Consider the following 13,772-nt stretch of genomic DNA (forward strand, 5'->3'; position numbering starts at 1 on the left):
TCACAGAGATCTGCCCGCTTCTGCTTCCTGAGTGCTGGGATTAATGGCGTGCGCCACTATGTCTGGCTGCTCCTTTATATTAAGTATCTGTTATAAGAACCAGGTACAAATTTGAGAGCTTTCACACATGTGTCTCATTTAATCCCTGTAGTATTAGGAAAATCCAGAATCATCCCCATTCGACAGCCATGGAAAATGAGACGTGGAGGTGATATTTAAGATAAAATATGTACTGTATTATGTATTTGTAGTCCTGTGCACTGAATTTAGACTTTTATTCCCTCACTTAAGAAAGCCATCTAGAGCCAGGTGCTGGTGGGGCACGCCTTTAATCCCAGCACTTGTAAGACAGAGGCAGGTGGATCTGTGTGAGTTCGAGGACAGCCTGGTCCACAAAGCAAGTTCCAGAACAGCCAGGCTGTTACACAGAGAAACCCTATCTTGAAAAACCAAAAACCAAAAAAGATGGAAAAGAAAAAACGAAATAAAGCAATCTAGACCAGCCCAAAATGAAAGAGAACCAGAAAACTAGTTAATAGACAAAATAATGAAAGTTTGTCTATTTCCTTTCTACCTTCTCTCTCTCTCTCTCTCTCTCTCTCTCTCTCTCTCCCCCCCCCCCCCCCCGCATGTGTGTGGGTGAGGGTGTAGGATAACAGGAAACTTAAGATGACTTTGTTTCCTATCAACAGATCTCTGTGAATCGACTGACGGATGTTCATGACATGCTTCTCTAATGTAACCTGTAAGTAGACATAGCTAGGCTTCATCTTCTCTGTAGGTCAATACCAAGCTAGGCTTTTATGTAGTCCCATAAAATGACTGCCAGTAGATGAGGCGTCATCAAGCCACAGACCACAGCCCCTTTTCACACACCCACAGACACGGAGCGAGTATGCAGTGCTTGCCACAGACAGTGACAGAGCGTCAAAACTTGCCATTTCAAGGAGACTGCACAATGTACTGTTGCTTACTTCTGAGGCAGTATGGATATCTCTGAAGGAAGTGCCACACCTATTAAAGGGTAGGGTTATAGCATTTCTAATGCAAAGACTCTCCTGGGTCAGAAACTGGTATGAGCAAGTCAAGACCTTGGGTGTGAGGAACTTCTCTTTCTCCCCCATGGTGGGCACAACTCAGGGAGCTCTCCCCAGGGGAGCAAAGGCGCTTGCAGACTGGCATGAGCACGAAGGGCCTGGAGGATGGTTATAAACCGCCAGCCTGGAGATTATTTCTTGACATTTCTTTTTAAAGTATCTTTGCAGTAGAATAAAAACAGTTGTAATGGCAGGCTTACTTTTAGAATTTTATAATCTCAAAGTGTTAACAAAGAGAATAACAGTTTATCGAGATAGCTCTATTGCTGTTTGCTTGTTTATTTGTTTTGGTCCTTGTCTACTTTCTGGCAAATGCAAGTGTATTTCCAACAGATTTTTTTTTCTTCCGCCTCCTCTAGATTTTGTAGGGTGAATAAACCAGACAGGGTCATGCATGAATGGAAGAGGATAATGGGCATTCAACAGTTTTGCTAACTGAATTTCTAAGAAGAAATAGATTTATTTATGTAAAAGTATTGCACATTCTAGAGGATGTTGTTTTAAAGGGACACCATGAAAACTGCTAACTAGAAAGCTAGAGAGTAATCCTTTAACATCAGATTAAACAAATTCAAAGAGCTGGGTTCTGAGCGTGGAAACAGACTCAACAAACAGCTCAGTTTTCAAAATTCTACTTTGGTTCTAGTTTAAACATTTTTTCCAAAGTAATCAATTATTAACAAATTGATTATCCTTTCCCTTAACCGTGGTTCATAGGAATCTGAGAGACTGTTTCAACTCTTACAACTGTCTTGGAATTTGTTCTTCGTAGAAAATGGAAGGTTAATGATTTTTGTCATATTGAGACTAAGACTTCCCAATTGCTACAGTTGGCCTTTGTTGAGTTGGGTTTTTTCCCTCCTCTCGGCCTTTTGAGGTATTCAGAATAGGTGACAATAGCTTGCAGTTGAGAACATATGTAGGGAGACCCCTGTGGCTTATTGGGGACAGTTGCTTCATGCTGGTTGGGTGTTTGGAAAAAAAAATACACCCAGAGTTCTTTTATGTTCTGATAGTTAATGAATGCATGAATGTCAAAATGGGCCAATGGCCCATTCAGGGGGCAAAGCCTTTGCAGCCCCCTTCTATAAGAACACATCCTGAGATGCAAAATACATTTGCTTAACAAATTAAAATAATGAGATAATTCAATTAGCTTCTTTTTTAAGAAAGAAAGAAAAAAAGGGTACATCAGGGATTATTGTACTACAAGAACAGGTCACACCACACAAAAGGGGACAGGCCAGTCTGAAATAATGTTAAAGAGACTGATAATGGAAGAATGTGCATTGAATCCCACACATGGAAAGAAATTTACATGAAATAATAATTTAGGCCACATCGATTTGCAGTGAGATCCAGCCGACATTTCACTTTGAATGTTGAAATTCATTAAAAGATAGAGAAATATACCAGGACATCCCTATTTGCAAGAACTCCCTCATGCCTGTTAGTGTATGTAAGAAAAGAGGTCTAAATTAACATGTCGCTAGTTAGGGGGCTCTATTCTTATTTTCTGAGCTCAGAATTACAGCGGAGTAAATCTTTCAGCTCATTAAGATCTGGAAGTAAAAGTTTTACAAGGACCATCCTCATCAAAGTTACCAGGCCTCTTCGCTATAGTGGGGGTAGTGTGTGGATGGAGAGAGAAAACATTTTCAAAACGAAAGGCAAAGAGAATTTCTCTGAGATCCCAGGGAGGTGTAGAAAAGGCCTGGAGGGGAACGGAAAGAGAGATGGGAGACAAAGCCAGTGGGAGGAAGCCATGAAAAAAGGGCAATTTCTGAGAGAAGGCCATGGAGAGAAGAAAAAGCAAGCACTCGGTGACAAGTGAAAAGAGGAAGGAAGTGGCAAGATGTCTGTGGGCTGGGGCTGGGGGCTTTGCTCTGCCTGAAGGCCTTGGGCGGAACTCAGATGCAGAGGTACAGACAAGGGACCTGTGGATGCTGTGACATAGCTCTCTCATTTGAGAAATAGACCAAAGAAGAATCCAGGCAACTTGATGGGCTAAACTGGCCATCAGACAGTCGAGGAAGAAAGGGAAGTTGAAATGAAGTACTCCTGATTCTAAGACTTGAGAAGTTATGCAAGGCTCTCTCTCTCTTTCTAATCATTCAGTGAAATTATTAGTGGTGTAGAGAATTCTGCACAAAGTCCTGTGTGTATTTAACTAGGCAAACATTCTCGTGCAGCAAGGGTGGTGAGTTTGTAGCATGGTTGATGGACAGGTGCCAAGGAATCATGAGCAGGTGACTGCAGTGTATGGTGAGACGATGGATCTATGACAGGTCAAGGCAAGAAATCCAAAGAGAGCTCTTGATGGCTCACCATGATGTTTGTTCAGAGCTGGAGCAGAGACCCTTCCGTATTCAGAAAGGCTGGGAGAGCTGGTGGCTTTCCAGACAGGGGAGCAAGGCAGCCCTTGGCTTCTCCCTAGCCCTATCACCGCCATTACCACCTTGACTTTGAGAGGACAGGGAACCAATGGCAAACATTCTGAGGTCTCTATTAAAGATAAGACCTGAGCAAAGTCACCTGATGGAGGAAGGTCATTGGCTAATAAAGAAACTGCCTTGGCCCATTTTATAGGTTAGAACATAGGTGGGTGGAGTAAATAGAACAGAATGCTGGGAGGAAGAGGAAGTGAGCTCAGACTCGATAGCTCTGCTCTCTGGAGCAGACGCGATGAAGCTCCGACCCAGGATGGACGTAGGCGAGAATCTTCCGGGTAAGCGCACCTTGGGGTGCTACACACATTATTAAAATGGGCTAGTCCAGGTGCAAGAGTTAGCCGAGAAGAGGCTAGATATAATGGGCCAAGCAGTGTTTAAATGAAAAACAAGTGTTGTTATTTCGGAGCGTAAGCTAGCCAGGCGACCAGGAGCTGGGGCAGCAGGAATGCAACCAGCAGCTCACTCAACAGTCACCTCCTTCACAGGTGGAAAGAACATGGAGCTGGTGACTCAGAAAGCTGGGTTTGACCATCTAGATTCTGCTTATCAGTCTGAGTTCAAAGTACCCACAGTCTCCAAGATGTGAGCATTCTGACACCTTGCTTTTCATGGCAATGGCTGAAAATGCATGCACACAGATGCTTGGTTGCAAGGCACCATTTCAACAGAGAACACTATCACCGTAAGGGAATCCAGAGGAAGCAAACCAACTAGCCGAACTGGTCAGGAGGAAGCAGTTTGCCTGTTGAGCATCTCCAGCTACTTAAACCACAAAACCTCGGGGTAAAAACAAGGAAAACCTCCCCTCACACTCACTCGACTTCCAAATTAAAACCATTTTACAGGTTAGCCAGTCTCCAGCTGAGGTGATGTAGCAATGAACAGCTGTGAAGTCATTTTGGTAATGACGAGAATAATAAGCGCATGGCAAGGTTGAGGGCTTTGCCGTTGCAGCTTCAGTGCTCCTGAATAGATAAAAGTGATTAAATACTCCTGATTATCCCTGACCAATATGTAATGGATTTACAGCCCTTTCAATTAGTCAGTATTTGCTTAGGACTCATTATTTTGTCTTTGGTTAAGTAATCAGCCCAGAGACGCATGTTCCGTCTAATTCCTCTGAGCCAAGTCAGTGTAGGGCCCTGACCTTTGAAATGGCCATAGCTGCAAGGCAAGAATAAGCACTACCAAGGCAGCCTCGTTGGTACCTCCAGCTGATCCGGACACCACAGGCCAGGTCGATTCACCTCAGCTTGGCCCTCATGTCCTTACGTCCCAATGTCGGATTTAGAAGCAGGAATCCACCACTTCTCCCTCCCCACTGCCATATCCCACCCCTTGCCCTCTGTCCCTCTGTGAGAAGGGCAGACCAACAGCCAGCATCATAAATAAGAGTGGAAACTTGTCCTGGACTCACAGCACTGTGGCTAATTCCTTCAGCATGACCACACACAAGCTGGGTCCGCGCAGAAGACCTTCAGCTTTCAATGAGCTGCTTAACTCTGTTCTTAAGCTATGGGGTACATAGAATGGCCTGGAAAACAATGTAGGACAAGACGCATCCTCGGAAAGTTTCCAAGGGTTTCCAAACAGATAGTAAAATATAAGCATGCATGGTTCCTCTATAAAAAAAAAAATATCTTGTCACTTTTTGTCATGAGAGCCTTTGAGTTAACAGTATATACTGACACATAAAACTGGCTGCGAACACGGGGATATAAATTGTCGCTTTAAGGCCATTGCCCATATTAATCTTTCCCACAAGTGAAAAGGGTTAGCTTTTAAGATAATGGACTTGAACCGCTAAAACAGAATCTTTCATTTCAACCTTACAAACGAAAACACTAGAGTACCTATAACCCTTTGCTGTATTGGTCATACACATGCACACACACACACATGCATGCACATACACACGACATACTATCAGACCACCTCCATGAGATGAGCCTGGACATGCATGTGGCAAGATACTGGCTTTGCTCATGGAGGAGACAGCATTGGTTAGCAGGAGAATCAGCAATGCTAACAGATTCATGAGCTCCTTACAGCTCTCTCCTTTGGTTGAGCTGCATCGTCTGAAGTTGCTCATATCTTGTCGTACAGTAAACATTGACATATGTTATTGAAAGTCTCAGGCCATTTTGAACAAGGTCCATTGCTGACCTCTTAAGACAAATCGCTGTTCCTTTCTAGAGGAGGCTGTTTGGATGGTGATGGTTGACAAAATTGTGACGGCTATGAGTCACCAGAATCCAAGGAACAGAAAGCAGGGAACCTTGTTTTAAAAAATGAAACAGAAGGACAGAACTCAAACTGAAACCAAAACCAATCGTGTGTGAGAGACCGTGACATGCAAAAACTCCACAAGATGACAAATAAAGTTTTCGTTATTTTAAATATCTTGTGTCTTAACTTACTGTGAGATGCTGGAACAGCCACGCTCTCATGATATTTGTCGCGACTTTGGGGAAGATGCCTCTTTTCTTCTGGCGTTTTTTGTCCTTGTCTGGATCGTCATCATCACCTGTGCCAGGTGAAGCTACACTGTTGTCTAACCCATCACCTAATAGGAAGAAATGAAGATCCATTAGAGCAAGCAGAGCGAGGGTGCCAACAACAATGCCAGGCTAATGACGAGCTCAGCTAAGCTCGCTGAAAGAAATCCATTAAGGGGGTATATTCCCTTTCATTAAAGTATAATTGGAGACACAAATATGTAAAAGACAAAATTAAGCCAGGCCTCTTCAAATGTTAATTTTGTGTGTCTCCCTCTCGCCCATATCATTAATTCAATTATAATTGTGTACTTGACACAGCGCAGTAGCTCTTTGTCAATTATGGAACCCAGTGTGGGCAAACCGCTACGAGAAAGCCCATTTGGTAGAAATACATCCCCGTGCCCATAGTGAGCACAGACTGCCGGGTAATCAAGTTAAATGTTCTGTAGTCTATATATCCTGGGCTGCCCGCATAGGTGACAGCAGCGGTGTCACTGTTGATCGCACAGAACGCACTGCCTGTTCGGCCCCTCCCAGAACTGTCACCTTCCAAACTCGCGCACCTCCCGTGACCCAGAGCGCCACGTTTGCATGACATGAAAACTTTTAAGCTCTCGGCGCTGCTGATCATTATCGTGAAGGGGGCAGACAAAAAGACACACATCAAGGTAGGGTGCTCACTGACTCAGAACTTCCTAAGCCACATCTTTCTCTTCTGTGCTTTTCTCTGGCATTAATTGTGCATTAGCAAAAATCATTTACTTTTAACAGTCAGAGTTATTTTTTCTTGCCCTCCGGCAAAAATGCCTTGAAAGCCTGCCTGGAGGGCATCTAAATTATGTATCTGAAAAACTCTTCTGGCAAGGCATTGCAGGACCCCTACTTTCTTAAAATTCATACGAGCACGTCTTCCTGTTTTTGGGAAGGCATCAATCAAGGGTAGCAATATATGCCATATCCCTACATTAATATTTGAACTAATAACTTTAAAAAAAGGAAAGAAACAAGATCCGACTTGTGGCATAATCAAATGCAAAATAAATGAAGAATATGGGGACAGCAGTGGGGCTTTAGAGATGGCTGTGTTTCCCTTGCACATCATTAGCCTGGAGCCACACGAAAGAGGAAAACAGAGAAGCGGAGAGTTTATGCTCCCTGCTGGTGTTTAAGAAGCTGGGGTCCTGGAAGGACATCTGGGAATTGCGCTGAGATGGGTTTTTTTGTAATTTAAGAATAGACATTCATTAGCAGTAAATGCCATAAATCCCACGCTAAGTAAAAACCTTGTCCAAGAAAGCCTAAAACAATAAACTGTGCTCAATGTAGCCTGAGCTGGGCACTCTGTAGCTGCCCAAGGAATGCAGCGGATCCACCAGCAAATCCCCAGCCCCGCTCCCTCCTCCCAAATGGTGTTTTCCCCAGACTTCCTGCCCACTGGGGCACTGGCCTTAGAACTTCAGAGTCTGCCTGTGGCCTTTCTGGTACCTGTTCCTTTAGCTCTCTCGTGGAAAAAAAAAAAAAAGAAATCTCAACCTTCTTTGACCAGAGAAGCAGAGAAACCACAGCAAAGAGCTGGCAGATTAATTTTATTGACATTTCCATTTTCACTGCAATGCGATCCCCTCCATCACATGGAAGGGATGACCCTCACTATTTACAGACTGACAGGCCACTTCGTTACAGCCACCCTGCCCCAAGGCAAAGCAGCTCCCTTCCATCTGCCCAAACACTAGAGCATGACCCCAAAGTTGCTGTTCTCTTTTTCTTTGCCTTCTGTTATGATAAAAGAGAGAGAGAGAGAAAGACAGACACATACACACACACACACACACCACACACACACATACATACACACACAGAAATAGAAACAGAGACAGAGAGATGGGGGTGGGGATACAATACACACACACACACACACACACACACACACACACACACGGTCCAATAGTCAAAGAAAGAATAGGTGGGCAGGGAATGAAAATCCTTTGGTTTTTGAATACTGGACATATTGAATCTAGTCTGTATCTGTTGACCTTCCCTGCACACACATGTACATCTATCCGGGAGTTGCATATATACTCGCATGTGCTCATGCATGCGCACACACACGAACACACATGCATGTATACACACACGCACTCACGCACATGCACGCATCTGTACATGCACACACACACACGCACACGCCCAAGCCTGCATGGGAACGTGTGCACACACAGTTTCCACCATGCCAAGGAACTGCTGCAAGGCAAATTCTCACCCACACTAATGGCTTCTGACTGCTCCCTGGCAACCCCAGCATTTTCACCTGGGTGGAAGTGCTCTCCGAAATACAGACACTGTGGCGATGTCATCAGCTGCTCATGTGACACAGATGGAGAGTGGCTATTAGGAGGCAGGCAGTGGGCCTTGGGGATCTGAGGTGCTGTTCTGTAGCCTGAGGCAATTTTGAAAAGCAGTACCCAGAGATGAGGGGGGAAAAATTCACATTGCAAGTCCAAGTTTGAAGTCAGTCAGTCTGTCTGTCTCCACACCGTGGATAGAGATATCTTTGTCTCTTACTGTGGGATCTCTGTAGCTCTCAGAACGCACGTTTCAGATTATGTATGGAATAAGTCTTCCTTCACTGTCTTCCAAATAGAAAAACATGCTCTGTAAACAATGCCTGTGTGTATATATTTCTTCCTAAGCACATATGGTTTCTGTGTATATGTTTAAGCTAAAATTGTCAGGATTTTGTTAAAATCTCATTTAGCTTTCTTTGATAGATTTTTGAATACACTTATTGCAAGAGGTTAATGGCTTAATTGAAGGAAGTTCAACGGAAAAAGGCATTTGCCTTTTGAACCCAATCAATGACCTTAAAAAAAGGAGAGGCAGTGACTCCAGAGAGGCAGTGACTGCATGGTGCATTTTCTCTTGTTTGAAATGAAAGGGGGCTGATAACACTCGCAGACTATATGATTCACTATGTTTAGCTCCAGAAAAAAAAATGTAGCTAGCATGAGCACCCTTTGATGACTGACTTAAACTGGATAAAGAGAAGCATTGCAAGAATTTTAATTGGAAAGCAGTCCATTTTGTAAAAATGTTATGAAATATTTGAATTTAGAATGGTATCATAAATAATTATAAACAAAAACATGTCTGACTTTATATTAATAGATAGATACTCAATAGGATTTTTAAATTAAGTTTGACAATTTCATACATGTATATGGATAACAGACTTTTAATACTAGTGCTTACATCTCTACGAAAAGAGGGATTTTTTTCTTTCCCAAATACAAAATAAATGCCATATTTTTTTTCAGTGAACTATGAACCAAGTCTAGCACCAACTTCTAACAACAACATAAAGAAAATGTCTAAAAGGCAACTGTGTTTTCTGAACGTAAACAAAACTTCCACAGGCGCTGTTGGAACTAAGCTGCTGGTGACACTGGATATTGTTTACTGGGCTGTGTGGAACAAGGTTGTTGGTGTTAGCAGGTGGAGTAATTGAGTTAACGTGCTAGGGGGGGGTGCAGACACTAGCACCATGTGTGTACTAAAGGAGGCAGCAACACCGATAGTACAGACATCAACCCCTGAAGTTATGACTCAATACTGGAGAAGCCTTGAGAAAAAGAATTGTTTCTCTCTTATTTGTGCCCTACTTAGATTCATAACCTCAAAAACATGACTGTTTGTTGGAAGGGTCAATTACCGAAGGGCTGATTCAAAGGCTTTGTCCTCTTTCTGACCATGGTCACACTGGGGAGCCGCACCCACAGCGTATCTAAAGACTCTTCTTGGTAGCTGGTAGATTGCTTGCATGTACAACTCATTTCCAACCATGCCAGCAATGGTGTTCCTCGAGAGAGAGAGACCTTAGTGCTCCCAGGGCCTATGTAGGTGACCATACTACTACCAGATTCTTATCTCTGACAATAAAGAAATGCGGAGTTTGTTTCCTTTTGAAGATTGCTAATCCTTTGACCAAGGTAGAGATCTATGTTTTGAACAAGATATTCAAATTATGTCTATGTCAGTGAAACGTGACAGGTGTAAACATAAGAAGACGGTCTCAAGGCCAGTGAGCACATAGACAGCAGGTATGCTATAGCATGGGGGAGACTGAGGACGGTGTAGGCTTCAAGGCTTCATCCCAGACTCAGTACACCAAAATATCCAGGGCCCAGGACTATGCATTTTAAACGAGTTTTGGGGATTTGCTTATGCACAAAGATTGGCATTGGTGCTTTGTGTGTGTGTGTGTGTGTGTGTGTGTGTGTGTGTGTAGAAGTCGGAGGACTACTTCTGGGAGTCAGAGCTCTCCTTCTACCCACATGGTCTTTAGGTATCAAACTCAGGTTGTTGGCCTAGCTGGTAACTTCCTTTACCGACTGAGCCATCTCAAAGGCCCAATGTGTTCTTTCTTAAAATCAATTCAATCATTTCAGTGTGTGTGTGTGTGTGTGTGTGTGTGTGTGTGTGTACAAGGGTATGCACACACGAGGGTACACGCTGAGCAGAGGAGGACTTTAGATGTCCTTTTCTATTACTCACTGCCTTATTCTGTTAAGACGAGGTGTCCCACGGAACCTGAAGCTAGTCCGATGGCTAACAAGTCCCACTAACCCTCCTGCTTCTGCCCTCCACAGTGCAGCAGCCCAGGCACTCACGGCCACGCCCAGCTTTTCTGTGGCTGCTCCAAATCCTCACTGAGGTTCACACGCATGCCCAGGAGGCGTTCCTGCTCACTGAGCCATCTTACCAGCCTTCCGCCCGCATTTCTAAGACAGGGCCATTCATGGCATCTAGAGCTCACCAAATTGGTGACTGGCTGGCCAACAAGCCCCGGGGACATAGTGTCTCTGCTTTCTACTTCCTCAGCAGTGAGATGCAGGTATGTGCTCATCTTTTTTTATGTGTGCACTAGGAATGCAAACTCAAGTCTTCATATTTGTCCAGCAGGCACTTGACTGAGAGAAATCTCCTCACCTCAGTGACACCAGTCCTTTACTTCAATAACCTGACTTGAAATTAAATGTACCCTAGGAAGAGTACTCTACTATCCCATGATTAGGGAAGCGGCCTGATGAGTGACTTCTGGAGAGATTAGAGCAGGTCCCTAGACTGCTCCGGGGTTCTGGCCATTCCCATGATTGTCTCATGTTCACATTAAATAGGACTGGAACATTGGCTCCTGAAATAAAGTTCAGCAGCTTCAGACTCAGCTAAGAAACAGGCAGAATCTCAGATCCACCGAAGACCTAGTGACTAGGCCAGGCTAAGTGTGGGGTCCATCAGTCTCAGCACTAATAAGCCATGCAGGTGGTTCTGATGCCCACTTCAGCAGCATGGCTCTGAGAATATCCCCTTAGGCTGCTATCCTTGTTGTTGTCTGGAGGCCTGCTCTAATCTCTGCATCCTTCTGCTGTTTTAAGACTCTGAAGTATTGTGAGAACTCTCTGGCTGGATTTACATTCACGCTCTAAAGGAAATCCCGCATTCTTTCCTGGGCTGAGCCGAGCAGTCTCAGGGCACAGGCACTGCTCTGATGGGTAGCTACAAAGGCACCTGTCTCGGCAAGTGATGCTGGCCGCTGAGTGGCAGGATGCGGAACCCCAAGGCGCCCGGAATATTCTGGAAAAGCAAAAGTCCCTATCCATAGATATGTATTCAACAAATCAAGCCAGACATGAGCACATTATGAGAGGACCCTCAGATGACCCTACATACAAAAATGCCATCCCTAAACCCTTGGCCATAAAAACCACTCAAGCAAAGGACACACTTCCCTCATTTGCATATTGTGCTGTCCCTTTTAGCTCAGAGTCAGTACCTACTTAGACATCCGTTGAAAAATTTGGAGTAAAGATATAATAAAAACGGCGATGATGTGTTAGAAAATCTCTAACAGCACAGGGATGGAGAATTATTCTTGCCTCCTTTCCCTGTGCCTTAAGAAACAAACTTATTTTCAGAGGACACTGAAAACATGAGGCTGTCTCATTGCCTAAGCTCTCTGCCTTCAAGGATGAACCAGAATCCAGGCGTAGCTTCTCCAAGTCCACTCAGCTACCACAGGCTCCTTCAGAAGCCCATGAACTAACCTTTACTTCCCTAAACATTATTTTGTGTGAACCCTCTTATCAATCCACATGGAAGAAGGCCCAAGGCTACAAGAAAAGGCCTAAATCCTGGAAAAGTGTTAATTTTAGGGTGCAACATCTGGAACTTTGTGAGCGCTGGTCCGGGTGGGCCACAAATAGAAATGGGCACACTTTTCTTCACAAGTCTGCCAGGGCATGAGATGGCTTCACATAAATCAGTGTAGAACTGGAATTTTTGTGATTAAAGCTTTCAGAGCCAAGTGAAGACCATGACAATGATCTGGTAGCCAGAGACACTACCCACTGATAAATGGTTGATGGATAATATAGATAGAAAAACAGATAAATAGAAAACAATACCTTCCAACCATCTCACTTCTAGCACTTAGATGTGTTCATGAACATGCAGGTGCTGGTGTATGAATCTGTGATTATAAACAAGTATATAGGCGTGTATGTGTGTGTGTGTGTGTGTGTGTGTGTGTGGCTTTATAACATACTTATAAAGCAATGCAATTTGTAGAAAACATGAACTGTTTTGGGGGTAAGCACAGACCCTTGTAGGGGTGCACGCACACGTTTACCCAGTCCTTAAACATTTCTATTCAACATGCTTTTTTTTTGTGTTGGTACTCCTGTGACACGCAGTGCCTCACCCTCTCTTCAACACTTCTCACTTTCATTATCTTCATCCCCCACCCCAAATTTATCTTTATTTGTACTTGCAATGTTGTAATCATAGTCGGTCTTCACCAAAAAGAAGAAGCGAAAGAAGAAAAAAAAGAAAGAAAGAAGGAAGGAAGGGAGGAAGAAAGAAAGAGATTAAAACATTATTATTATTTATTCCATTTTACAGTGAGGAAAACTGAGGTGCAAAGTCATTTGTCAGAATCACAAGTGACTGAGACAGGCACTTGGCCTTCAAAACCCATGCTCCATCCTCCATCTTCTCCCTTGTGCTAGGCTGGACTGGCATGAAGACGGTATGGTGGAGCCAGATTCTGAATTACCCCTCAACCCTGAAGAATTAAATCCCAAGAGACAGGCCCGGGACACTCATTTATCTTTATGCCACCAGGAGAGATTGTATGACAATGCATTTAGACATAAACACAAGAGCTGGCAAGGTAGCTCATTAGCAAAAGACACCTGGCACTAAGCCTGACGACCAATGTTTGATCCATGAAACTCACATGATGAGGAGAAAAGTGACTCCTACAAGCCTGGCCTCTACAAGAACACTATGGCTTGGCCATGCGCCTCTCTCAACAGAGGAAATACAAGTAACTCTTTAATAGAAACACAAAAAGAAATATGTGCCAAAAAAATCACTAGGAGCATTTTTACAAAACCAAGAGTATCTAGGAGGCTAGAGAGATGGCTGAGCAGTTGAGAGCACTAGCTGCCCTTCCACAGAACCCAGGTTCAAGTCTCAGCACCCACATGGCAGTTCACAACTGTCTGTGACTCCAGTTTCAGAGGACTGGACACCCTTATACAGACATACAAGCAGGCAAAACACCAATACACATAAAATAGGAATAAATTTTAAAAAAGAGTACCTATTATCTATATAAGGTCATCTCTTTCTTAAAGATCTAAGATTTGCATTAAATGAGT

General features: G+C 43.7%; 1 protein-coding gene across 8 annotated transcripts in view; it reads right to left on the reverse strand.

The window, feature by feature from the left end:
• The window catches only part of Meis2 (Meis homeobox 2), a 205,819-nt gene that overhangs the window by 136,453 nt on the left and 55,594 nt on the right, over positions 1-13,772 (reverse strand). For all 8 annotated transcript variants that reach the window (XM_041678815.1, XM_041678813.1, XM_041678816.1 and 5 more), the window contains exon 8: positions 5,971-6,116. In XM_041678815.1, coding sequence (XP_041534749.1) covers positions 5,971-6,116 — 146 coding nt within the window. The remainder of the gene's footprint in view (positions 1-5,970; positions 6,117-13,772) is intronic.

This window comes from Microtus oregoni, unplaced genomic scaffold (genome assembly GCF_018167655.1).
Source record: "Microtus oregoni isolate MIOR12 unplaced genomic scaffold, Mior012 000031F_ref0000149, whole genome shotgun sequence".
Taxonomy (NCBI): Eukaryota; Metazoa; Chordata; class Mammalia; order Rodentia; family Cricetidae; genus Microtus; species Microtus oregoni.